Below are 27853 nucleotides of genomic sequence, written 5' to 3'. Positions count from 1 at the left end.
CTCCCTCCTCTCCCCACCTCCCTTTCTCCCTCCTTTCCCCAACTCCCTTTCTCCCTCCTCTCCCCACCTCCCTTTCTCCCTCTCTCTCCCCACCTCCCTTTCTCCCTCTCTCTCCCCATCTCCCTTTCTCCCTCTCTCTCTCCATCTCCCTTTCTCCCTCTCTCCCACCTCCCTCTCGCTCCCTCTCCCCACCTCCCTTTCTCTCCCCACCTCCCTTTCTCCCTCTCTCTCTCTCGCCACCCCCCTTTCTCCCTCTCTCCCTTTCTCCCTCTCTCTCCCTACCTCCCTTTCTCCCTCTCTCTCCCCACCTCCATTTCTCCCTCCTCTCCCCCACCTCCCTTTCTCCATCCTCTCCCCATCTCCCTTTCTCCCTCTCTCCCTACCCTCCCTTCCTCCCTCTCTCTCCCCACCTCCATTTCTCCCTCCTCTCCCCACCTCCCTTTCTCCCTCCTCTCCCCACCTCCCTTTCTCCCTCTCTCCCCACCTCCCTCTCCCTACCTCCCTTTCTCCCTCCTCCTCTCCCCACCTCCCTCTCTCTCCTCACCTCCCTTTCTCCCTCCTCTCCTCACCTCCCTTTCTCGCTCTCGCTCCCTACCTCCCTTCCTCGCTCTCGCTCCCCACCTCCCTCTCTCTCCCCACCTCCCTTTCTCCCTCTCTCTCCCCCACCTCCCTCTATCCCCACCTCCCCTCTCTTCCTCTCTCTCCCCACCTCCCTTTCTCCCCACCTCCCTTTCTCCCTCTCTCCCACCTCCCTCTATCCCCACCTCCCTCTCTTCCTCTCTCTCCCCACCTCCCTTTCTCCCCACCTCCATCTCTTCCTCTCTCTCCCCCACCTCCCTTTCTCCCTCTCTCTCCATCTCCCGTTCTCCTCTCTCTCCCCACCTCTCTTTCTCCCTCTCTCTCCCCATCTCCCTTTCTCTCTCTCTCCCTACCTCCCTTTCTCGCTCTCGCTCCCCACCTCCCTCTCTCTCCCCCACCTCCCTTTCTCCCTCTCTCTCCCACCTCCCCACCTCCCTCTATCCCCACCTCCCTCTCTTCCTCTCTCTCCCACCTCCCTTTCTCCCTCTCTCTCTCCAACTCCCTTTCTCCCTCTCTCCCTCTCTCTCCCCACATCCCTTTCTCCCTCCTCTCCCCACCTCCCTTTCTCCCTCTCTCTCCATCTCCCTTTCTCCCTCTCTCCCCATATCCCTTTCTCTCTCTCCCCACCTCACTTTCTCCCTACCTCTCCCCACCTCCCTTTCTCCCTCTCTCTCCCCATCTCCCTCTCTCCCACCTCCCGTTCTCCCTCTCTCTCCCCACCTCCCTTTCTCTCTCTCTCCCCACCTCCCTTTCTCCCTCTCTCTCCCCATCTCTCTCTCTCCCCCATCTCCCTTTCTCCCTCTCTCTCCCCATCTCCCTTTCTCTCTCTCTCCCACCTCCCTTTCTCCCTCTCTCTCCCTATCTCCCTTTCTCCCTCTCTCTCCCCATCTCCCTCTATCCCCACCTCCCGTTCTCCCTCTCTCTCCCCACCTCTATTTCTCCCTCTCTCCCACCTCCCTTTCTCCCTCTCTCCCCACCCCCTGTTCTCCCTCTCTCTCCCCACCTCCCTTTCTCCCCCTCTCTCCCCACCTCCCTTTCTCCCTCTCTCCCCACCTCCATTTTTCCCTCCTCTCCCCATCTCCCTTTCTCCCTCTCTCCCCACCTCCCTTTCTCCCTCTCTCTCCCCACCTCCCTCTCTCCCCACCTCCCTTTCTCCCTCTCTCTCCCCACCTGCCTTTCTCCCTCTCTCTCCCCACCTCCATTTCTCCCTCCTCTCCCCACCTCCCTTTCTCCCTCTCTCTCCCCACCTCCCTCTCTCTCCCCACCTCCATTTCTCCCTCTCTCCCCACCTCCCTTTCTCCCTCCTCTCCCCACCTCCCTTTCTCCCTCTCTCTCCCCACCTCCATTTCTCCCTCCTCTCCCCACCTCCCTTTCTCCCTCTCTCTCCCCAAATCCCTCTCTCTCCCCACCTCCATTTCTCCCTCTCTCCCCACCTCCATTTCTCCCTCTCTCCCCACCTCCCTTTCCTCCTCCTCTCCCCACCTCCCTTTCTCCCTCTCTCTCCCCACCCCCCTCTCCTCCTCTCACCACCTCCCCTTCTCCCTCCTCTCCCCACCTCCCTCTCTCCCTCCTCTCCCCACCCCCCTTTCCTCCTCCTCTCCCCACCTCCCTTTCTCCCTCTCTCTCCCCACCTCCATTTCTCCCTCCTCTCCCCATCTCCCTTTCTCCCTCTCTCTCCCCACCTCCCTTTCTCCCTCTCTCTCTCCACCTCCCTCTCTCTCCCCACCTCCCTTTCTCCCTCCTCTCCCCACCTCCCTTTCTCCCTCTCTCTCCCCACCTCCCTTTCTCCCTCCTCTCCCCACCTCCCTCCTCTCTCCCACCTCCCTTCCTCCCTCTCTCTCCCCACCTCACTTTCTCCCTCTCTCTCCCCATCTCACTTTCTCCCTCTCTCCCCCCACCTCCCTTTCTCCCTTCTCTCCCCACCTCCCTCTTTCCCTCCTCTCCCCACCTCCCTCTCTCCCTCCTCTCCCCACCTCCCTTTCCTCCTCCTCTCCCCACCTCCCTTTCTCCCTCTCTCTCCCCACCTCCCTTTCTCCCTCTCTCTCCCCACCTCCATTTCTCCCTCCTCTCCTCCTCTCCCCATCTCCCTTTCTCCCTCTCTCTCCCCACCACCCTTTCTCCCTCTCTCTCTCCACCTCCCTCTCTCTCCCCACCTCCCTTTCTCCCTTCTCTCCCCACCTCCCTTTCTCCCTCCTCTCCCCACCTCCCTTTCTCCCTCTCGTCTCTTCCTCTCGTCTCCTCCTGTCCTCTCCTCCTTCTCTCTCTGTAACCTACATACTGCTGTAGGAATGATGATGTGGGGGAGGGGCTGTAAACGCTTTCTGTCTCCCGTCTCACTTACTCACCCCCCCCCCCCCCCCCCCCACACACACACACACGCACACACGAGAGGAGCACAATTCAAAAACCAAAAACAAGTGTGTATGCTTCTAAAGACATCAACCGACCAAAGAGTGTGCTCGCTACTGCTTTCGCTTGAAAAAAACATGCAATAGTACTGTTTGTCCATTTTGAGACGCCGTAGCCAGTATACACTTCCTCCAAATAGTCAGAATCGATCTGTCTTTGATTTTGATGTTGTTGCTGAGGAGATCTAACTTTGATGTTTGGTGCAGAATCTGTTGACCAATCACAGAAGAACAAACTGTTGTGTGGAAAAAACCCTTATCGAAGTCCAAAACCAACAAAAATGTCATCACAATATATGAACTGTTTGGGCTGCCTTTTTCTGTGGCTAAACCAACAAGCCTCGTAATTTAAAAATTATATTTTTATTTACAGACGGCATACAAGTTTGTTATTAAGGCACATGAAAGTTCACATGTTCCAGAAGGCATTTCTGCCAAAAAATGCATTTCGATAAAAAACTATATACATTCAAATGGCTCTCTTGTGAAGTCGTGACTGGATCGGGTCACACATCTACAGTACCAGTCAAACGTTGGGACACACCTTCTCATTCAAGGGTTTTTCTTTATTTTTACTATTTTCTACATTGTAGAATAATAGTGAAGACATCAAAACTATGAAATAACACATATGGAATCATGTAGTAACCAGAAAAGTGTTCAACAAAATATGTGTGTGTCTGGTTGTAATCTCTCCCAGACTCTGTTCAACCAGCTAACAAACTATTGATGCTACTACAGACTCTCTGTTCAACCAGCTAACAAACTATTGATGCTACTACAGACTCTCTGTTCAACCAGCTAACAAACTATTGATGCTACTACAGACTCTCTGTTCAACAAGCTAACCAGTTAATGATGTTACTAACTACACTGCTCAAAAAAATTAAGGGAACACTTAAACAACACAATGTAACACTTCTGTGAAATCAAACTGTCCACTTAGGAAGCAACACTGATTGACAATAAATGTCACATGCTGTTGTGCAAATGGAATAGACAACATGTGGAAATTATAGGCAATTAGCAAGACACCCCCAATAAAGGAGTGGTTCTGCAGGTGGTGACCACAGACCACTTCTCAGTTCCTATGCTTCCTGGCTGATGTTTTGGTCACTTTTGAATGCTGGCGGTGCTTTCACTCTAGTGGTAGCATGAGACAGAGTCTACAACCCATACAAGTGGCTCAGGTAGTGCAGCTCATCCAGGATGGCACATCAATGCGAGCTGTGGCAAGAAGGTTTGCTGTGTCTGTCAGCGTAGTGTCCACAGCATGGAGGCGCTACCAGGAGACAGGCCAGTACATCAGGAGACGTGGAGGAGGCCGTAGGAGGGCAACAACCCAGCAGCAGGACCCCTACCTCCGCCTTTGTGCAAGGAGGAGCACTGCCAGAGCCCTGAAAAATGACCTCCAGCAGGCCACAAATGTGCATGTGTCTGCTCAAACAGTCAGAAACAGACTCCATGAGGGCCCGACGTCCACAGGTGGGTGTTGTGCTTACAGCCCAACACCGTGCAGGACGTTTGGCATTTGCCAGAGAACACCAAGATTGTCAAATTCGCCACTGGCGCCCTGTGCTCTCCACAGATGAAAGCAGGTTCACACTGAGCACATGTGACAGACGTGACAGAGTCTGGAGACGCCGTGGAGAACTTCTGCTGCCTGCAACATCCTCCAGCATGACAGGTTTGGCGGTGGGTCAGTCATGGTGTGGGGTGGCATTTCATTGGGGGGCCGCACAGCCCTCCATGTGCTCGCCAGAGGTAGCCTGACTGCCATTAGGTACCGAGATGAGATCCTCAGACCCCTTGTGAGACCATATGCTGCTGCAGTTGGTCCTGGGTTCCTCCTAATGCAAGACAATGCTAGACCTCATGTGGCTGGAGTGTGTCAGCAGTTCCTGCAAGAGGAAGGCATTGATGCTATGGACTGGCCCACCCGTTCCCCAGACCTGAATCCAATTGAGCACATCTGGGACATCATGTCTCGCTCCATCCACCAACGTCACGTTGCACCACAGACTGTCCAGGAGCTGCCGGATGCTTTAGTCCAGGTCTGGGAGGAGATCCCTCAGGAGACTATCCGCCACCTCATCAGGAGCATCCGCAGGTGTTGTTGGGAGGTCATACAGGCACGTGGAGGCCACACACACTACTGAGCCTTGACTTGTTTTAAGGACATTACATCAAAGTTGGATCAGCCTGTAGTGTGGTTTTCCACTTTAATTTTGAGTGTGACTCCAAATCCAGACCTCCATGGGTTGATAAATTTGATTTCCATTGATAATTTGTGTGTGATTTTGTTGTCAGCACATTCAACTATGTAAAGAAAAAAGTATTTAATAAGAATATTTCATTCATTCAGATCTAGGATGTGTTATTTTAGTGTTCCCTTTATTTTTTGGAGCAGTGTATATAAACAGCTGGAAATCATGCTACAACAGACTCTCTATTCAACTGGCTAACCAGTTAGCATCAGGCTCTTTTCAACTAGCTAACCAGTTAGCATCAGGCTCTTTTCAACTAGCTAACCAGTTAGCATCAGGCTCTTTTCAACTGGCTAACCAGTTAGCATCAGGCTCAGTTAAACTGCCCCCCCCCTCTCTCTCTCTTCCCCTCTCTATCTCTTTCTCTGTTGTGGGAGTCTATTATGAGTCATCTGAGCCTTAGGCTTGTGTGTATGTGTGTGTGACCGTCAGTCCTGAAGGAAGAACATTCAACATGGCGGCAACCTCTCCTCTCATCTCTCTCTCCTCTCCATCCTCTCTCTCTTCAAGCTCCCATCTCTCTCCTCCTCTTCCTCCCCTACCATCTTTCTCTCCTCCTCTTCCTCCCCTCCCATCTCTCTCTCTCTCCTCCCATCTCTCTCCCCTCCTATATTTCTCTTCATCTCTCATCTTTCATCTCTCCTCTCTCTCCTCTCCTTCTCCCTCTCTCCTTCCTTCCCATCTCTCTTGCTATCTCCTCTCCCTCTCCTTCCTCCTCATCTCTCTCCCCTCCCATCTCTCTCTCGTCTCATCTATCTTCTCGCTCTCTCCTCAGCTCCTATTTCTCTCTCACCTCCCATCTCGCTCTTCTCTCTCTCCTCCCATTTCACTCTTCATCTCTCTCCTTCTTTCACCTCTCTCCTCCTCTTCTTCTCTCTAACCTCCTCCTCCTCTCTCTCTCCTCTTTCTGTCTCTCTCTCTCTCCTCCTCTTCCTCTCTCTCCTCCTCTTCCATCTCTCTCTGCTCCCATCTTTCTCTTCATCATCTCTCTCCTCCACATCTCCCTCTCCTCCTCTTCCTCTTTTTTCCTCTCTCTCTCCTCCTCTATCTTCTCTCTCAACCAGAGGGAAAAAAACTCTGGACCACCTTTGCTCCACACACAGAGACGAGTACAAAGCTCTCCCTTGCCCTCTATTTGGCAAATCTGACCAATATTACATCCTCATGATTCCTGCTTACAAGAAAAAACTAAAGCAGGAAGTACCAGTGACTTGCTCAATACGGAAGTGGTCAGATGACACGAATGCTAAGCTCCAGGACTCTTTTGCTAGCACAGATTGGAATATGTTCCGGGATTCTTCTGATGGCATTGAGGAGTATACCACCACAGTCACTGGCTTCATCAATAAGTGCATCGAGGACGTCGTCCCCACAGCAACTGTACGTACATTTCCCAAACAGAAGCCATGGATTACAGGCAACATCCGCACAGGGATAAAGGCTAGAGCTTCCGCTTTCAAGGAACGGGACACTAATCCAGATGCTTATAAGAAATCCCGCTATGCCCTCAGACGAAACATCAAACAGGCAAAGCGTCAATGCAGGACTAAGATTGAATCCGCCCTGTAGCACTCGCGTCGGTGGTCATGAAGTGCTTTGAAAGGCTGGTCAAGGCCTCCCGAGTGGCACAGGGGTCTACTAGAGATTCTGGGTTTGAGTTCAGGCTCTGTCGCAGACGGCCGCGACCGGGAGACCCATGGGGCGGCGCACAATTGGCCCAGTGTCGCTCTGATTAAAAGCAGTGGTTCGCGCTTTCAGTTTTGAGCGAATGCTGCCATCAATTGGGGAAGGTTTTAATTAATAGTCGCTGTGGGTACAACATCACCGATGCACTTGCTAATAAACTCACTCACTGAATCAGAGTATTCATCAATGTTGTTGTTCGATGCTATGCGGAACATATCCCAGTCCACATGATCGAAGCAATCTTGAAGCGTGGAATCAGATTGGTCGGACCAGCATTGAACAGACCTGAGCACAGGCGTTTCCTGATTTAGTTTCTATCTATAGGCTGGGAGCAACAAAATTGAGTCGCAGTTTGATTTGCCGAAAGGAGGGTGAGGCAGGGCTTTGTATGCGTCCCGGAAATTAAGAGTAGCAATGATCCAGGGTTTTTCCAGCCCGGGTCTCACATTCGATATGCTGATAAAATTTAGGGAGCCTTGTTTTCAGATTAGCCTTGTTAAAATCCCCAGCTACAATAAATGCAGCCTCAGGATATATGGTTTCCAGTTTACATAGAGTCCAATGGAGTTTTTTCAGGGCCGACGAGGCTTAGGGGGGATATACCTGGTGGGGGGGATATACCTGGTGGGGGGGATATACCATGTGGGGGGGATATGCAGGGTGGGGGGATATACCTGGTGGGGGGGATATACAGGGTGGGGGGGATATACAGGGTGGGGGGAATATACAGGGTGGGGGGGATATACAGGGTGGGGGGAATATACAGGGTGGGGGGGTATACAGGGTGGGGGGGGTATACAGGGTGGGGGGGATATACCTGGTGGGGGGGTATACAGGGTGGGGGATATACAGGGTGGGGGGGATATACAGGGTGGGGAGGGATATACCTGGTGGGGGGGATATGCAGGGTGGGGGGGTTTACAGGGTGGGGGGGGGGATATACAGGGTGGGGGGGGTATACACGACTGTGATTATAATCGAGAGTTATCTTGGTAGTCTATGCGGTGGACTAACCTGTATCCCCGCACACTGACTCGGTACCGGTGTCCCTGTATATAGAACCCATGGTATTGTTATGTAATTTTCTTGTGTTATTTTTTATTTTTTATTTAACCTTTATTTAACCAGGTAGGCTAGTTGAGAACACCTTTATTTAACCAGGTGGGCTAGTTGAGAACACCTTTATTTAACCAGGTAGGCTAGTTGAGAACACCTTTATTTAACCAGGTAGGCTAGTTGAGAACACCTTTATTTAACCAGGTAGGCTAGTTGAGAACACCTTTATTTAACCAGGTAGGCTAGTTGAGAACAAGTTCTCATTTACAACTGCGACCTGGCCAAGATAAAGCATAGCAGTGTGAATAGACAACACAGAGTTACACATGGAGTAAACAATAAACAAGTCAATAACACAGTAGAAAAAAAAAGACCTTGTGTGCAAAAGGCATGAGGAGTTAGGCGAATAATTACAATTTTGCAGATTAACACTGGAGGGATAAATGATCAGATGGTCATGTACAGGTAGAGATACTGGTGTGCAAAAGAGCAGAAAAGTAAATAAATATAAACAGTATGGGGATGAGGTAGGTAAATTGGGTGGGCTATTTACCGATAGACTATGTACAGCTGCAGCGATCGATTAGCTGCTCAGATAGCAGATGTTTGAAGTTGGTGAGGGAGATAAAAGTCTCCAACTTCAGCGATTTTTGCAATTCATTCCAGTCACAGGCAGCAGAGAACTGGAACGAAAGGCGGCCAAATGAAGTGTTGGCTTTAGGGATGATCAGTGAGATACACCTGCTGGAGCGCGTGCTACGGGTGGGTGTTGCCATCGTGACCAGTGAACTGATAAGGCGGAGCTTTACCTAGCATGGACTTGTAGATGACCTGGAGCCAGTGGGTCTGGCGACGAATATGTAGCGAGGGCCAGCCGACTAGAGCATACAGGTCGCAGTGGTGGGTGGTATAAGGTGCTTTAGTAACAAAACGGATGGCACTGTGATAAACTGCATCCAGTTTGCTGAGTAGAGTATTGGAAGATATTTTGTAGATGACATCGCCGAAGTCGAGGATCGGTAGGATAGTCAGTTTTACTAGGGTAAGTTTGGCGGCGTGAGTGAAGGAGGCTTTGTTGCGGAATAGAAAGCCAACTCTAGATTTGATTTTAGATTGGAGATGTTTGATTTGAGTCTGGAAGGAGAGTTTACAGTCTATCCAGATACCTAGGTACTTATAGATGTCCACATATTCTAGGTCGGAACCATCCAGGGTGGTGATGCTAGTCGGGCGTGCGGGTGCAGGCAGCGAACGGTTGAAAAGCATGCATTTGGTTTTACTAGCGTTTAAGAGCAGTTGGAGGCCACGGAAGGAGTGTTGTATGGCGTTGAAGCTCGTTTGGAGGTTAGATAGCACAGTGTCCAAGGAAGGGCCCGAAGTATACAGAATGGTGTCGTCTGCGTAGAGGTGGATCAGAGAATCGCCCACAGCAAGAGCAACATCATTGATATATACAGAGAAAAGAGTCGGCCCGAGAATTGAACCCTGTGGCACCCCCATAGAGACTGCCAGAGGACCGGACAACATGCCCTCCGATTTGACACACTGAACTCTGTTTCACCAAAGTAGTTGGTGAACCAGGCAAGGCAGTCATTAGAAAAACCGAGGCTGCCGATAAGAATATGGTGATTGACAGAGTCGAAAGCCTTGGCCAGATCGATGAAGACGGTTGCACAGTACTGTCTTTTATCGATGGCGGTTATGATATCGTTTAGGACCTTGAGCGTGGCTAAGGTGCACCCGTGACCGGCTTGGAAACCAGATTGCACAGCGGAGAAGGTACGGTGGGATTCGAGATGGTCAGTGACCTGTTTGTTGACTTGGCTTTCGAAGACCTTAGATAGGCAGGACAGGATGGATATAGGTCTGTAACAGTTTGGGTCCAGGGTGTCTCCCCCTTTGAAGAGGGGGATGAATGCGGCAGCTTTCCAATCCTTGGGGATCTCAGACGATATGAAAGAGAGGTTGAACAGGCTGGCAATTGGGGTTGCGACAATGGCGGCGGATAGTTTCAGAAATAGAGGGTCCAGATTGTCAAGCCCAGCTGATTTGTACGGGTCCAGGTTTTGCAGCTCTTTCAGAACATCTGCTATCTGGATTTGGGTAAAGGAGAACCTGGAGAGGCTTGGGCGAGTAGCTGCGGGGGGGGGGGCGGAGCTGTTGGCCGAGGTTGGAGTAGCCAAGAGGAAGGCATGGCCAGCCGTTGAGAAATGCTTGTTGAGGTTTTCGATAATCAAGGATTTATCGGTGGTGACCGTGTTACCTAGCCTCAGTGCAGTGGGCAGCTGGGAGGAGGTGCTCTTGTTCTCCATGGACTTTACAGTTTCACAGAACTTTTTGGAGTTGGAGCTACAGGTTGCAAATTTCTGCCTGAAGAAGCTGGCCTTGGCTTTCCTGACTAACTGCGTGTATTGGTTCCTGACTTCCCTGAACAGTTGCATATCGCGGGGACTATTCGATGTTATTGCAGAACGCCACAGGATGTTTTTTGTGCTGGTCGAGGGCAGTCAGGTCTGGAGTGAACCAAGGGCTATATCTGTTCTTAGTTCTGCATATTTTGAACGGAGCATGCTTATCTAAAATGGTGAGGAAGTTACTTTTAAAGAATGACCAGGCATCCTCAACTGACGGGATGAGGTCAATATCCTTCCAGGATACCCTGGCCAGGTCGATTATAAAGGCCTGCTCGCAGAAGTGTTTTAGGGAGCGTTTGACAGTGATGAGAGGTGGTCGTTTGACTGCGGATTCGTAGCGGATACAGGCAATGAGGCAGTGATTGCTGAAATCCTGGTTGAAGACAGCGGAGGTGTATTTGGAGGGCCAGTTGGTCAGGATGACGTCTATGAGGGTGCCCTTGTTTATAGATTTAGGGTTGTACCTGGTGGGTTCCTTGATAATTTGTGTGAGATTGAGGGCATCTAGCTTAGATTGTAGGACTGCCGGGGTGTTAAGCATATCCCAGTTTAGGTCACCTAACAGAACATGCTCTGAAGCTAGATGGGGGGCGATCAATTCACAAATGGTGTCCAGGGCACAGCTGGGAGCTGAGGGGGGTTGGTAGCAGGCGGCAACAGTAAGAGACTTATTTCTGGAGAGAGTAATTTTTTAATTAGTAGTTTGAACTGTTTGGGTATGGACCTGGAAAGTATGACATTACTTTGCAGGCTATCTCTGCAGTAGACTACAACTCCTCCCCCTTTGGCAGTTAATCTTGACGGAAAATGTTATAGTTATGTATGGAAATCTCAGAATTTTTGGTGGCCTTCCTAAGCCAGGATTCAGACACGGCAAGGACATCAGGGTTAGCAGAGTGTGCTAAAGCAGTGAGTAAAACAAACTTAGGGAGGAGGCTTCTGATGTTGACATGCATGAAACCAAGGCTTTTTCGATCACAGAAGTCAACGAATGAGGGTGCCTGGGGACATGCATGGCCTGGGTTTAACTCCACATCACCCGCGGAACAGAGGAGGAGTAGTATGAGGGTGCGGCTAAAGGCTATCAAAACTGGTCGCCTAGAGCGTTGGGGACAGAGAATAAGAGGAGCAGGTTTCTGGGCATGGTAGAATATATTCAGGGCATAATGCGCAGACAGGGGTATGGTGGGGTGCGGGTACAGCGGGGGTAAGCCCAGACACTGGGTGATGATAAGAGAGGTTGTATCTCTGGACATGCTGGTTGTAATGGGTGAGGTCACCACATGTGTGGGAGGTGGGACAAAGGAGGTATCAGAGGTATGAAGAGTGGAACTAGGGGCTCCATTGTAAACTAAAACAATGATAACCTAACCTGAACAACAGTATACAAGGCATATTGACATTTGAGAGAGACATACAGCGAGGCATACAGTAATTGCAGGTGTTGATTGGGAGAGCTAGCTAAAACAGCAGGTGAGACAACAACAGCTAATCAGCTAGCACAACAACAGCAGGTAAAATGGCGTTGACTAGGCAGAGAGGGTTGGATTAACTACACACAGAGCCTGAGTGCGGCTGGGGCCGACAGACAAAAACATAAACAAACAGAATGGAGTACCGCGATTAATGGACAGTCCAGCAGGCATCAGCTATGTAGCCAAGTGATCACAGTGTCCAGCAGGCATCAGCTATGTAGCCAAGTTTCCAGCAAGGATCCGATGGAGTATTGGGCTCTAGCCGTGTATGAGTGTGGTTCGGGTGAACAGCTGAGTAGCCCGGGAAGTGGGCCTCAGGGATAGCTTCTGTACTGAGTGCAAGCTAGCTGTGAAGATCAGAAGTAGTGGTCGAGGGATTACGGCAGGAAACCGGCATTGTTGTGGAGAGACAGTTATCCAGGCTAAAAAAAACTGGCTGGCTGTGCAGATGGTAAAAGCCGCTAGCAGTGGCTAACAATGACTAAATAGCTTGTAGCTAGTTAGCTGGTTAGCTTCTGGAGGTTCTTGAATGTGTTCTAAAAATTTAAAATAATAGCGATTCCGTATCACATTGGGTGAGGCAGGTTACCCGAAGGTATAATCTAATTAAAAATCGAAAAGAGATTGAAAATAAATATGGGTCCGGTGAGTGGATTTTGATTTTATTACTTTTTTTACCATAGTTTATTTAGTAAATATTTTATTAACTATATTTCTTGAACTGCATTGTTGGTTAAGGGCTGGTCAGTCAGCATTTCACTGTGAGGTCTACACCTGTTGGTTAAGGGCTGGTCAGTCAGCATTTCACTGTGAGGTCTACACCTGTTGGTTAAGGGCTGGTCAGTCAGCATTTCACTGTGAGGTCTACACCTGTTGGTTAAGGGCTGGTCAGTCAGCATTTCACTGTGAGGTCTACACCTGTTGGTTAAGGGCTGGTCAGTCAGCATTTCACTGTGAGGTCTACACCTGTTGGTTAAGGGCTGGTCAGTCAGCATTTCACTGTGAGGTCTACACCTGTTGGTTAAGGGCTGGTCAGTCAGCATTTCACTGTGAGGTCTACACCTGTTGGTTAAGGACTGGTCATTAACCATTTCACTGTGAGGTCTACACCTGTTGGTTAAGGGCTGGTCAGTCAGCATTTCACTGTGAGGTCTACACCTGTTGGTTAAGGACTGGTCATTAACCATTTCACTGTGAGGTCTACACCTGTTGGTTAAGGGCTGGTCAGTCAGCATTTCACTGTGAGGTCTACACCTGTTGGTTAAGGGCTGGTCAGTCAGCATTTCACTGTGAGGTCTACACCTGTTGGTTAAGGGCTTGTCAGTCAGTATTTCACTTGAGGTCTACACCTGTTGGTTAAGGGCTGGTCAGTCAGCATTTCACTGTGAGGTCTACACCTGTTGGTTAAGGGCTGGTCAGTCAGCATTTCACTGTGAGGATCATTCTGATCCTGTGTCCAGTACCTCTCCTGAATGCATTCTGATCCTGTGTCCAGTACCTCTCCTGAATGCATTCTGATCCTGTGTCCAGTACCTCTCCTGAATGCATTCTGATCCTGTGTCCAGTACCTCTCCTGAATGCATTCTGATCCTGTGTCCAGTACCTCTCCTGAATGCATTCTGATCCTGTGTCCAGTACCTCTCCTGAATGCATTCTGATCCTGTGTCCAGTACCTCTCCTGAATGCATTCTGATCCTGTGTCCAGTACCTCTCCTGAATGCATTCTGATCCTGTGTCCAGTACCTCTCCTGAATGCATTCTGATCCTGTGTCCAGTACCTCTCCTGAATGCATTCTGATCCTGTATCCAGTACCTCTCCTGAATGCATTCTGATCCTGTGTCCAGTACCTCTCCTGAATGCATTCTGATCCTGTGTCCAGTACCTCTCCTGAATGCATTCTGATCCTGTATCCAGTACCTCTCCTGAATGCATTCTGATCCTGTGTCCAGTACCTCTCCTGAATGCATTCTGATCCTGTGTCCAGTACCTCTCCTGAATGCATTCTGATCCTGTATCCAGTACCTCTCCTGAATGCATTCTGATCCTGTGTCCAGTACCTCTCCTGAATGCATTCTGATCCTGTGTCCAGTACCTCTCCTGAATGCATTCTGATCCTGTGTCCAGTACCTCTCCTGAATGCATTCTGATCCTGTGTCCAGTACCTCTCCTGAATGCATTCTGATCCTGTATCCAGTACCTCTCCTGAATGCATTCTGATCCTGTATCCAGTACCTCTCCTGAATGCATTCTGATCCTGTATCCAGTACCTCTCCTGAATGCATTCTGATCCTGTATCCAGTACCTCTCCTGAATGCATTCTGATCCTGTATCCAGTACCTCTCCTGAATGCATTCTGATCCTGTATCCAGTACCTCTCCTGAATGCTTGTATCCAGTACCTCTCCTGAATGCATTCTGATCCTGTGTCCAGTACCTCTCCTGAATGCATTCTGATCCTGTGTCCAGTACCTCTCCTGAATGCATTCTGATCCTGTGTCCAGTACCTCTCCTGAATGCATTCTGATCCTGTGTCCAGTACCTCTCCTGAATGCATTCTGATCCTGTGTCCAGTACCTCTCCTGAATGCATTCTGATCCTGTATCCAGTACCTCTCCTGAATGCATTCTGATCCTGTGTCAGTACCTCTCCTGAATGCATTCTGATCCTGTGTCCAGTACCTCTCCTGAATGCATTCTGATCCTGTGTCCAGTACCTCTCCTGAATGCATTCTGATCCTGTGTCCAGTACCTCTCCATTCTGATCCTGTATCCAGTACCTCTCCTGAATGCATTCTGATCCTGTGTCCAGTACCTCTCCTGAATGCATTCTGATCCTGTGTCCAGTACCTCTCCTGAATGCATTCTGATCCTGTATCCAGTACCTCTCCTGAATGCATTCTGATCCTGTGTCCAGTACCTCTCCTGAATGCATTCTGATCCTGTGTCCAGTACCTCTCCTGAATGCATTCTGATCCTGTGTCCAGTACCTCTCCTGAATGCATTCTGATCCTGTGTCCAGTACCTCTCTGAATGCATTCTGATCCTGTGTCCAGTACCTCTCCTGAATGCATTCTGATCCTGTGTCCAGTACCTCTCCTGAATGCATTCTGATCCTGTGTCCAGTACCTCTCCTGAATGCATTCTGATCCTGTGTCCAGTACCTCTCCTGAATGCATTCTGATCCTGTGTCCAGTACCTCTCCTGAATGCATTCTGATCCTGTGTCCAGTACCTCTCCTGAATGCATTCTGATCCTGTGTCCAGTACCTCTCCTGAATGCATTCTGATCCTGTGTCCAGTACCTCTCCTGAATGCATTCTTGATCCTGTGTCCAGTACCTCTCCTGAATGCATTCTGATCCTGTGTCCAGTACCTCTCCTGAATGCATTCTGATCCTGTGTCCAGTACCTCTCCTGAATGCATTCTGATCCTGTGTCCAGTACCTCTCCATTCTGATCCTGTATCCAGTACCTCTCCTGAATGCATTCTGATCCTGTGTCCAGTACCTCTCCTGAATGCATTCTGATCCTGTGTCCAGTACCTCTCCTGAATGCATTCTGATCCTGTATCCAGTACCTCTCCTGAATGCATTCTGATCCTGTGTCCAGTACCTCTCCTGAATGCATTCTGATCCTGTGTCCAGTACCTCTCCTGAATGCATTCTGATCCTGTGTCCAGTACCTCTCCTGAATGCATTCTGATCCTGTGTCCAGTACCTCTCCTGAATGCATTCTGATCCTGTATCCAGTACCTCTCCTGAATGCATTCTGATCCTGTGTCCAGTACCTCTCCTGAATGCATTCTGATCCTGTGTCCAGTACCTCTCCTGAATGCATTCTGATCCTGTGTCCAGTACCTCTCCTGAATGCATTCTGATCCTGTGTCCAGTACCTCTCCATTCTGATCCTGTATCCAGTACCTCTCCTGAATGCATTCTGATCCTGTGTCCAGTACCTCTCCTGAATGCATTCTGATCCTGTGTCCAGTACCTCTCCTGAATGCATTCTGATCCTGTATCCAGTACCTCTCCTGAATGCATTCTGATCCTGTGTCCAGTACCTCTCCTGAATGCATTCTGATCCTGTGTCCAGTACTCTCCTGAATGCATTCTGATCCTGTGTCCAGTACCTCTCCTGAATGCATTCTGATCCTGTGTCCAGTACCTCTCCTGAATGCATTCTGATCCTGTGTCCAGTACCTCTCCTGAATGCATTCTGATCCTGTGTCCAGTACCTCTCCTGAATGCATTCTGATCCTGTGTCCAGTACCTCTCCTGAATGCATTCTGATCCTGTGTCCAGTACCTCTCCTGAATGCATTCTGATCCTGTGTCCAGTACCTCTCCTGAATGCATTCTGATCCTGTGTCCAGTACCTCTCCTGAATGCATTCTGATCCTGTGTCCAGTACCTCTCCTGAATGCATTCTGATCCTGTATCCAGTACCTCTCCTGAATGCATTCTGATCCTGTGTCCAGTACCTCTCCTGAATGCATTCTGATCCTGTGTCCAGTACCTCTCCTGAATGCATTCTGATCCTGTATCCAGTACCTCTCCTGAATGCATTCTGATCCTGTGTCCAGTACCTCTCCTGAATGCATTCTGATCCTGTGTCCAGTACCTCTCCTGAATGCATTCTGATCCTGTGTCCCAGTACCTCTCCTGAATGCATTCTGATCCTGTGTCCAGTACCTCTCCTGAATGCATTCTGATCCTGTGTCCAGTACCTCTCCTGAATGCATTCTGATCCTGTGTCCAGTACCTCTCCTGAATGCATTCTGATCTGTGTCCAGTACCTCTCCTGAATGCATTCTGATCCTGTATCCAGTACCTCTCCTGAATGCATTCTGATCCTGTGTCCAGTACCTCTCCTGAATGCATTCTGATCCTGTGTCCAGTACCTCTCCTGAATGCATTCTGATTCCTGTGTCCAGTACCTCTCCTGAATGCATTCTGATCCTGTGTCCAGTACCTCTCCTGAATGCATTCTGATCCTGTGTCCAGTACCTCTCCTGAATGCATTCTGATCCTGTGTCCAGTACCTCTCCTGAATGCATTCTGATCCTGTGTCCAGTACCTCTCCTGAATGCATTCTGATCCTGTTCCAGTACCTCTCCTGAATGCATTCTGATCCTGTGTCCAGTACCTCCTCCTGAATGCATTATCGATCCTGTATCCAGTACCTCTCCTGAATGCATTCTGATCCTGTGTCCAGTACCTCTCCTGAATGCATTCTGATCCTGTGTCCAGTACCTCTCCTGATGCATTCTGATCCTGTGTCCAGTACCTCTCCTGAATGCATTCTGATCCTGTGTCCAGTACCTCTCCTGAATGCATTCTTGATCCTGTGTCCAGTACCTCTCCTGATGCATTCTGATCCTGTGTCCAGTACCTCTCCTGATGCATTCTGATCCTGTGTCCAGTACCTCTCCTGAATGCATTCTGATCCTGTGTCCAGTACCTCTCCTGAATGCATTCTGATCCTGTGTCCAGTACCTCTCCTGAATGCATTCTGATCCTGTGTCCAGTACCTCTCCTGAATGCATTCTGATCCTGTAGTCCAGTACCTCTCCTGAATGCATTCTGATCCTGTGTCCAGTACCTCTCCTGAATGCATTCTGATCTGTGTCCAGTACCTCTCCTGAATGCAGACCTCTCCTGAATGCATTCTGATCCTGTGTCCAGTACCCTCTCCTGAATGCATTCTGATCCTGTGTCCAGTACCTCTCCTGAATGCATTCTGATCCTGTGTCCAGTACCTCTCCTGAATGCATTCTGATCCTGTGTCCAGTACCTCTCCTGAATGCATTCTGATCCTGTGTCCAGTACCTCTCCCTGAATGCATTCTGATCCTGTGTCCAGTACCTCTCCTGAATGCATTCTGATCCTGTGTCCAGTACCTCTCCTGAATGCATTCTGATCCTGTATCCAGTACCTCTCCTGAATGCATTCTGATCCTGTGTCCAGTACCTCTCCTGAATGCATTCTGATCCTGTGTCCAGTACCTCTCCTGAATGCATTCTGATCCTGTGTCCAGTACCTCTCCTGAATGCATTCTGATCCTGATTAATCATTTCAGATGGTTTATTTAGAATGCTGCTTTCTGTTTGCTCTCTCATCCTCTCCTCCTTCTCGTCCTCTCCTCCCTCTCATCCTCCTTCCCTCTCATCCTCCCTCTCTCTCATCCTCCCTCTCATCTTCCCTCTCATCTTCCCTCTCATCCTCCCTCCCTCTCATCCTCTCCTCCCTCTCACCCTCCCTCCCTCTCATCCTCTCCTCCCTCTCATCCGCCCTCCCTCTCATCCTCCCTCCCTCTCGCCCTCCTCTTTAGAATAAAGATTATACATGGATTATACACAGTCATACCAAGAACAACCCTCACGCAAGGGTGTGTGTGTTTGTAGAGAACAGAACAGATACTGGACTGTATTCCGTGTTCTGTATTCTATTTTCTGTGTTCTATGTTCTATATTTTGTGTTCTGTGTTCTCGATTATGAGTTCTGTGTTCTGTTCTGTGTTCTACGTTCTATATTCTGAGTTCTATGTTCTGTGTTCAATGTTCTATATTCTGAGTTCTATGTTCTATGTTCTATATTCTGAGTTCTATGTTCTGTGTTCTATATTCTGAGTTCTATGTTCTATATTCTGAGTTCTATGTTCTGTGTTCTATATTCTGAGTTCTATGTTCTGTGTTCTATGTTCTATATTCTGAGTTCTGTGTTCTATATTCTGAGTTCTATGTTCTGTGTTCTGTGTTCTAGATTCTGAGTTCTGTGTTATGTTCTATATTCTATGTTCTGTGTTCTGAGTTCTATATTCTGAGTTCTATATTCTGAGTTCTGTATTATGTGTTCTATGTTTTGTGTTCTATATTCCGTCCAGCAGCAGACGCTCAGCAGCCAGATTAAACAGACGAATCAAATTCTACTTTAATCCAGATTAGACTAGTCATCACATACCCTCTCTCTCTGTCCTCTCTCTCTCTCTCTCTCTGTCCTCATTCTCCCTCTCTCTCTCTGTCCTCTATCTCTCTGTCCTCTCTCTCTTCCCCCCAATCCCTCTGTCCTTTCTCTCTACCCCCCTCTCTCTCTGTCCTCTATCTCTCTCTCCCCTCTCTCCCCCCCACTCTCTCTGTCATTTCTCTCTACCCCCCTCTCTCTCTGTCCTCTCTCTCTCTCTCTCTCTCCTTTCTTTCTACCCCCCTCTCTCTCTGTCCTCTATCTCTCTCTCTGTCCTCTTTCTCTCTCCCCCCTCTCTCTGTCCTTTCTTTCTACCCCCCTCTCTCTCTGTCCTCTATCTCTCTCTCTGTCCTCTTTCTCTCTCCCCCCTCTCTCTCTGTCCTTTCTTTCTACCCCCCCCCCCCTCTCTCTGTCCTCTATCTCCCTCTGTCCTCTTTCTCTCTCTCTCTCTCTCTGTCCTTTCTTTCTACCCCCCTCTCTCTCTGTCCTCTATCTCTCCTCTCCCCCCTCTGTAACCCTCCTCTAGTACAGATTGAGCAGAATGACAGCATCCTCATCAGATCAGCCTGTATGTGTGTGTGTCTCACCTGTGAGTGTGTGAGGAGCGTCCCTCAACTAGAGCTGTTACGGTGACCACCATACCGGCGGTTACGAGTCATGGTAATTAGGCTCTGGTAATCAAGCTCTGATGCTGCTGCTGGTCATTAGTAACCTACCAAACCTGCTAACTGCCTGGTACTCAGCACTCTATTGTCCCTCTAATCACTCTGACATCAATGCAAATCTAATCGGAAATCTAATCAAACACTTCATGAGAGCTCATGAGCTCATGTTGACCAACATTTCTATAGGCTATGTAAATGCAGGAGAAAACAGAGTGATGGCCTCTAATAAAAAGAGGAGGATCCCATCAGCTATCTATAGGCTATGCCTACTATATTTATTTCTCAACTTTGCTAATATTAAGCACATTGCTTCTCTTTACAACAGGAGTATAGCCTACCTGGCTGGCAGGAAAATGAACCATGAGAAAATAAACCTTCATTCACTATTTAAGTGCATAGATGACATCTATTTTGCCCCTGTTTCGAAACTTGTGCATAATAATGGTCCATTCTCACCTCATCACACCTCATGTAGCATAGCCCATAGTCCTATAATGTTAGTATCACACCTCATATGGTCTAGCCCATAGTCCTATAAGGTTAGTATCACACCTCATGTAGTCTAGCCCATAGTCCTATAATGTTAGTATCACACCTCATATGGTCTAGCCCATAGTCCTATATGTTTTAATAAGGTTAGTATCACACCTCATGTAGTCTAGTCCATAGTCCTATAGGTTAGTATCACACCTCATGTAGTCTAGCCCATAGTCCTATAAGGTTAGTATCACACCTCATGTAGTCTAGTCCATAGTCCTATAAGGTTAGTATCACACCTCATGTAGTCTAGTCCATAGTCCTATAAGGTTAGTATCACACCTCATGTAGTCTAGTTAGCTAACCCTAACCCTAACCCTTTACACTGGGTACAGAGCCTAACTACACAGCAGGAGCTTGAGTTTCCAGTTTGGGGAAGATCATTTTCACCATAAAATGCACCTTTATAATAAACCATTACATGCAGAATCGCACTCACTTTTGAGAATGATGTTTTCCCACGTAATGATTGCATTTTGGAACATTTGCGCTTATAGTCTACTGCCGTGTGCGCATTGCTGCGCTCATAACATGAACATTTGCGCTTATAGTCCACTGCCGTGTGCGCATTGCTGCGCTCATAACATGAACATTTGCGCTTATAGTCCACTGCCGCTCATAACATGAACATTTGCGCTTATAGTCCACTGCCGTGTGCGCATTGCTGCGCTCATAACATGAACATTTGCGCTTATAGTCCACTGCCGTGTGCGCATTGCTGCGCTCATAACATGAACATTTGCGCTTATAGTCCACTGCCGTGTGCGCATTGCTGCGCTCATAATGTGAAGAAATAGCCTAATAGTCCACTGCCGTGTGCGCATTGCTGCGCTCATAATGTGAAGAAATAGCCTAATAGTCCACTGCCGTGTGCGCATTGCTGCGCTCATAATGTGAAGAAATAGCCTAATAGTATGTTCACATTTTAAGCTAAAAGTTCTGCTATTACCTCATTCCTTGTAAAAGTCTTTTTGATGCAAGTGGTTGTATTAATTCTGGATCTATCGCATCCCACAACTGTCCCAGAGTATGTTCGGAAAATGTATATCTGGTACAGAAGGACAAGTTGACCAATAGAATAGGACGTAGATAGTAGACTGACATAGGCTAGTGTTTCGTGCACCACCCTATGGGACTCCTGATCACGACCGGTTGTGACACAGCCCGGGATCAAACCAGGGTCTGTTGTGACGCCTCTAGCACTGAGATGCAGTGCTTTAGACCGCTGCGCCACTCAGGAGCCATAACATAAGGACAACTCAGAGTATGCTATTCTGTTCTTCTGAAATAGACTACATTTTCTTCATATCATGTTTCTTTAGACCTGTCTAAAATAAATAATGGATTTATTGTGATGGTGTAGACTATATTACATGGATGTATTAGTCTTTTTTAAGCGTAGACGTTCCAAAGGTCTTCATCAGTGGCTTGTAGGCTGTGTGGAAGATGCGAAAGGTGTTAATGTTCATTAACGGTCAATTTGGCAGTTATTTGCTTGTAATTACAGCCACAGCCTTAAACACACAACACACATCATTTAATGTCAGCCTACTGGACTGAAAGGAGGGGGGCTACTCGCATGAAGGATCACTGGACAGATTCAAACCATCTGAGAGCAGGAGAGAGAGACAGAGAGACAGAGAGAGAGACTGACTGACCCCAGCTGCTTGCGGTCCGGCCCAGGAACTCGTGTGTCCGAGGGTTCCAGAAGTATGGCTCCTTGACTCCGGTGTCCACGCGCTCATCTTCCTTGTTGTTCATGGTGCCCGTTGCGTATCGTGCGGCAGTTTGTACTCGGTGTCAACTAAAAATGAGGATTCTGGCTGTCTGGCGCGGTAAAATGAGATGTCCCGATAATGACCGTTATCTGTCTGTCTAGTCCGGTAAAATGCGCGAGGTGTTTCAGAATAAATGCTAGGCTTTTCAATCCAGCGGTGATGACGACAGGTGCTATAGTCTATCGATAGAAGACTAATCTACAGTCACAGACGATGCGAGACTGACTGTTCTGTTCTACTGCGGCGCGACGATACTGCGGTAAAACGGGCTCGAGCCTGGATACACGTCATAATCAGCCCCTGCTCTCCGCCAATAGGACACATCTATCCCATCTGGCCCCACCCCTACTACCCTCCATTATAACCTCAACAACCTGTGTGTGTGGACCTGAAATGATAAACATAATGAATGTTTGGCCACAGAAGACAGACTGAATTTCAACGTGTGGATAGAGAGATGGAGAGGTGGAGAGAGAGATGGAGAGATGGAGAGATGGAGAGAAAGATGAAAAGGTGGAGAGAGAATGAGAGAGAGAAAGATGGAGAGATGGAGATGGGGAGAGAGAGATGGAGGGAGAAGTGGAGGGAGAGAGATGGAGAGAGATGGAGGGAGAGATGGAGAGAGAGAGAGATGGAGAGAAAGATGGAGGGAGAGAGAGATGGAGAGAAAGATGGAGGGAGAGAGAGATGGAGAGAAAGATGGAAAGAGAGATGGAGAGAAAGATGGAGAGATGGAGAGAGAGTTGGAGAGAAAGATGGAGAGAGAGAGAAATGGAGAGATGGAGAGAGATAGAGAGATAGAGAGATGGAGAGAAAGAGAAATGGAGAGATGGAGGGAGAGATGGAGAGAGAGAGAGATGGAGAGAAAGATGGAGGGAGAGAGAGAGATGGAGAGAAAGATGGAGGGAGAGAGAGATGGAGAGAAAGATGGAGAGAGAGATGGAGAGAAAGATGGAGAGATGGAGAGAGAGTTGGAGAGAAAGATGGAGAGAGAGAGAAATGGAGAGATGGAGAGAGATAGAGAGAGATAGAGAGATGGAGAGAAAGAGAAATGGAGAGATGGAGAGAGATAGAGAGATGGAGAGAGGAGTGTTTCAGAGGCCGCTGTATCTCCTGTTCTGGCTGCAGGCTACAAGCTTTGTACCAGAACACAAACGGTTATAGAGAGGATGGAGGTGTCCAGTGGATTCTGTGGTCTGTGTGCTCCCTCTGCTGGATCCTGAGAGAGACTGCAGCACACCAGACTTGATAGATGGCAACTACTAATACTACTGCAGCACCACAGATTCCAGGGGCCTCATTTTCACAGAGTACACAACACATTATGAACAGCTTCTCTTTCCATGGCGTAGACTGATCACCTTAGCCAAATACATTTAAACTCAGTTTTTCACAATTCCTGACATTTAATCCTAGTAAAAATTCCCTGGTTTAGGTCAGTTAGGATCATCCCTTTATTTTAAGAATGTGAAATGTCAGAATAATAGTAGGGAGAATGATTTATTTCAGCTGTTATTTTTTTCATCACATTCCAAGTGGGTCAGAAGGTTACTTACACTCAATTAGTATTTTGTAGCATTGCCTTTAAATAGTTTAACTTGGGTCAAATGTTTCGGGTAGCCTTCCACAAGCTTCCCACAATAAATTGGGTGAATTTTTACAGGGATTAAATGTCAGGAATTGTGAAAAACTGAGTTTAAATGTATTTGGCTAAGGTGTATGTAAACTTCTGACTTCAACTGTATTATTATAAATAACTAGAGTTTAGGTCTACTACTATTATTATAAATAAATAGAATTTAGGTCTACTATTATTATTATAAATAACTAGAGTTTAGGTCTACTACTACTATTTTTATTATAAATAACTAGAGTTTAGGTCTACTATTATTATATATAACTATAGTTTAGACCTACTATTATTATAAATAACTAGAGTTTAGGGCTACTACTATTTATTATTATAAATAACTAGAGTTTAAGCTACTAATTATTATTATAAATTACTAGAGTTTAGGCCTACTATTATTATAAATAACTAGAGTTTAAGCTACTAATTATTATTATAAATACCTAGAGTTTATGTCTACTATTTATTATAAATAACTAGAGTTTAGGACTACTACTACTATTATTATAAATAACTAGAGTTTAAGCTACTAATTATTATTATAAATAACTAGAGTTTAGGTCTATTATTATTATAAATAACTAGAGTTTAGGACTACTACTACTATTATTATTATAAATAACTAGAGTTTAGGTCTACTACTACTATTATTATTATAAATAACTAGAGTTTAGGACTACTACTACTATTATTATTATAAATAACTAGAGTTTAGGTCTACTAGTATTATAAATAACTAGAGTTTAGGACTACTACTACTATTATTATTATAAATAACTAGAGTTTAGGTCTACTACTACTATTATTATTATAAATAACTAGAGTTTAGGACTACTACTACTATTATTATTATAAATAACTAGAGTTTAGGTCTACTAGTATTATAAATAACTAGAGTTTAGGTCTACTATTATTATATATAACTAGAGTTTAGGTCTACTACTACTATTATTATTATAAATAACTAAAGTTTAGGTCTACTATTAGTATTATAAATAACTAGAGTTTAGGTCTACTACTACTATTATTATTATAAATAACTAGAGTTTAGGTCTACTAGTATTATTATAAATAACTAGAGTTTAGGTCTACTATTATTATAATAAATAACTAGAGTTTGGGTCTACTACTACTTGTTATTTTAAATAACTAGAGTTTAGGTCTACTACTTTTTAAAATTAATAACTAGAGTTTGGGTCTACTACTAATTATTATTATAAATAACTAGTGTTTAGGTCTACTATTATTATTATTATAAATAACTAGAGTTTAAGCTACTAATTATTATTATAAATACCTAGAGTTTAGGTCTACTACTATTATTATAAATAACTAGAGTTTAGGTCTATTATTATTATTATTATAAATAACTAGAGTTTAGGTCTACTACTACTATTATTATTATAAATAACTAGAGTTTAGGTCTACTAGTATTATTATAAATAACTAGAGTTTAGGTCTACTATTATTATAAATAACTAGAGTTTAGGTCTACTACTTATTATTATAAATAACTAGAGTTTAGGCCTACTATTATTATAAATAACTAGAGTTTAGGTCTACTATTTATTATTATAAATAAATTGAGTTTAGGTCTACTGTTATTATAAATAACTAGAGTTTAGGTCTACTATTTATTATTATAAATAAATTGAGTTTAGTTCTACTATTATTGTAAATAACTAGAGTTTAGGTCTACTATTTATTATTATAAATAAATTGAGTTTAGGTCTACTGTTATTATAAATAACTAGAGGTTAGGTCTACTATTATTATAAATAACTCAAGTTTAGACCTACTACTAATTATTATTATAAATAACTAGAGTTTAAGCCTACTATTATTATATATAACTATAGTTTACGGTCTACTACTAATTATTCTACTACTAATTATAAGCTAGAGGTTAGGCTACTATTATTATTATTATTATTATAAATAACTAGAGTTTAGGCCTACTACTTATTATTATTATAAATAACTAGAGTTTAGGTCTACTATTATTATAAATAACTAGAGTTTAGGTCTACTACTAATTATTCTACTACTAATTATAAGCTAGAGTTTAGGTCTACTACTATTATTATTATTATTATAAATAACTACATTAAACTTCTATTTATTATTATTCTGGTATAAATCTGTCCACCCGACCTCTCCTCTCCTTTGATTGGTTGACACGGTTCCATTCCGGGAAGAAGGTCGTGACGTGGGTTGGAGAGTCCTCTTGCAGGTGACTTGTTCTATTAGTTAATTTCTAAAGTTCGTTTGCAGATATTAACTCCGTCACTGAAACTAGAAAGGTTAACTAAAAACCAGCAACAACCGAGTAACGTTGATAACGGAACTTCCACGGTGCTGCACGAGCCTGACCCGTGCGTATCAGAACTTTGTTGCAGAAAATTAGGAGCTATCACTCAAAACAACAACGTGTTCTCTCTCACACACCCGCAGCCAGACAGACAGAACGGGACCAGGCAGATTAAAACCTTGTAGCCGGAAAGGTCGTGTGTTTCCCGAGATGAAGATCCTGTTCGCTCCGCTGAACATCCCGCTGCGGAGGAGACTCCAGACAGCCGCGGTGCTGCAGTGGGTTTTCTCTTTCCTTGCGCTAGGTGAGTCAGTTTCAGTTTAAGGGCTTTACTGGCGTAGGAAACATATGTTTACATTGCCAAAGCAAGTGAAATATATAAACAAAAGTGAAATTAACAAAATATGTACAGTAAACATAACACTTACAAAAGTTCCAAAATAATTTTGAAGAGATTTCAAATGTCATATTATGTAGGATATAGGATATATACAGTGTTGTAATGATGTGCAAATAGTTCAAGTACAAAAGGGAAAATAAATAAACAGGTTTTATTTACAATAATGTTTGTTCTTCACTGGTTGAGTCTCTCTCTCTGTGTGTTGGAGATTAGCTGAGAGTGTTGTGATGTTCTCAAGGTTCGATCAATCAGTTTGTTGCAAATAGAGTAAATAGTCAAACTGTGAATTGCCAATAGATCAGACTAACCCATTATACTGCCTCCTAGAATCAACTTTACAGGTATAAACTATGTGGTATTAATATGAGTCATTCATTCTAGTGGCAAAATTGACTACAAAGTGTAATTTGGATAATATTGGTCATAAAATCAGTGTTGTCCAAAACGATATTTGGAATTGACTCGGGAATTGTATGGATGGGTTGGGCCTGGATTACTTGCATTCCAATGTTTACCAATGAGGGGGTTCGATTCATCTCGCCCGGGCGCCGTGAAGGCGTGTTTACCAATGAGGGGTTTCGATTCATCTCGCCCGGGCGCCGTGAAGGCGTGTTTACCAATGAGGGGGTTCGATTCATCTCGCCCGGGCGCCGTGAAGGCGCGTTTACCAATGAGGGGGTTCGATTCATCTCGCCCGGGCGCCATGAAGGCATGTTTTGCACCAGTTTACTGTTGGATTTGAGAAGGGCGCTCTTCCCTTCCCGCTTTCGCCCGATGACATGACGGGCAAAGCCCAGGTTCAACCTGGGTCAGTGTAATATTTTACAGTTATGTCTAATTACCCAGAGACAACAAGGTGTCTGCTAGCTGTGATACTGTGATGTAGCTAGCTAAATACACAGCCTCTCCCTACTGGGTAATGTGATGTAGCTAGCTAAATACACAGCCTCTCCCTACTGGGTAATGTGATGTAGCTAGCTAAATACACAGCCTCTCCCTACTGGGTAATGTGATGTAGCTAGCTAAATACACAGCCTCTCCCTACTGGGTAATGTGATGTAGCTAGCTAAATACACAGCCTCTCCCTGCTGGGTAATGTGATGTAGCTAGCTAAATACACAGCCTCTCCCTACTGGGTAATGTGATGTAGCTAGCTAAATACACAGCCTCTCCCTAATCTGAAGTAATGTCATGGAGAGGAAGATTTACATAGCTAATGTGGCACCTGACGATAAGGTTTGATAGGATGTAATGTTAGCCAGCTTGCTACTGATAATGTTTGAACTCGAACTTGCTAGCTAAGAAGATTCCTGCTAGCTAACGTTAGCTAGCTAGCCAATTCATTTCAACTTGGAGAAATATTTTTTTATTAAAAAAAATATTTAACCTTTTATTTAACCAGGTAGGCTAGTTGAGAACAAGTTCTCATTTACAACTGCGACCTGGCCAAGATAAAGCAAAGCAGCTCAACACAAACAACAACACAGAGTTACACATGGAATACACAAGTGGACAGTCAATAACACTATGAAAAAAAAGGTCTATAAATAGGCCATAGTAGCGAAGTAATTAACATTTTAACAGATTAACACTGGAGTGATAGATGAGCAGATGATGGTGTGTAAGTAGTGATACTGTGTGCAAAAGAGAAGCAAAGTAAATAAAAACAATATGGGGATGCGGTAGGTAGAT

General features: G+C 46.0%; 2 protein-coding genes across 5 annotated transcripts in view; one reads left to right on the top strand and one right to left on the bottom strand.

Annotated features, from left to right (window-relative positions):
• The window catches only part of atp1b2a (ATPase Na+/K+ transporting subunit beta 2a), a 74769-nt gene extending 52475 nt beyond the window's left edge, over nucleotides 1–22294 (bottom strand). The window contains exon 1 of one of the 3 annotated variants that reach the window (XM_031791491.1): nucleotides 21701–22294. In XM_031791491.1, the coding sequence (XP_031647351.1) occupies nucleotides 21701–21803 (103 nt within the window). In that variant the 5' untranslated portion in view covers nucleotides 21804–22294. The remainder of the gene's footprint in view (nucleotides 1–21700) is intronic. The other 2 variants (XM_031791492.1, XM_031791490.1) reach the window with 2 other exon arrangements.
• A 3318-nt stretch (nucleotides 22295–25612) lies between these two features.
• The window catches only part of LOC109881315 (2-acylglycerol O-acyltransferase 1-like), a 39075-nt gene continuing 36834 nt past the window's right edge, over nucleotides 25613–27853 (top strand). For both annotated transcript variants that reach the window (XM_031791488.1, XM_031791489.1), the window contains exons 1-2: nucleotides 25613–25683; nucleotides 25905–26065. In XM_031791488.1, coding sequence (XP_031647348.1) covers nucleotides 25972–26065 — 94 coding nt within the window. In that variant the 5' untranslated portion in view covers nucleotides 25613–25683; nucleotides 25905–25971. The remainder of the gene's footprint in view (nucleotides 25684–25904; nucleotides 26066–27853) is intronic.

The sequence above is a fragment of the Oncorhynchus kisutch genome, linkage group LG16 (genome assembly GCF_002021735.2).
Source record: "Oncorhynchus kisutch isolate 150728-3 linkage group LG16, Okis_V2, whole genome shotgun sequence".
Taxonomy (NCBI): Eukaryota; Metazoa; Chordata; class Actinopteri; order Salmoniformes; family Salmonidae; genus Oncorhynchus; species Oncorhynchus kisutch.
The sequence above is the reverse complement of the archived record's forward strand: the minus strand, read 5'-3'. Positions and strand labels throughout refer to the sequence as shown.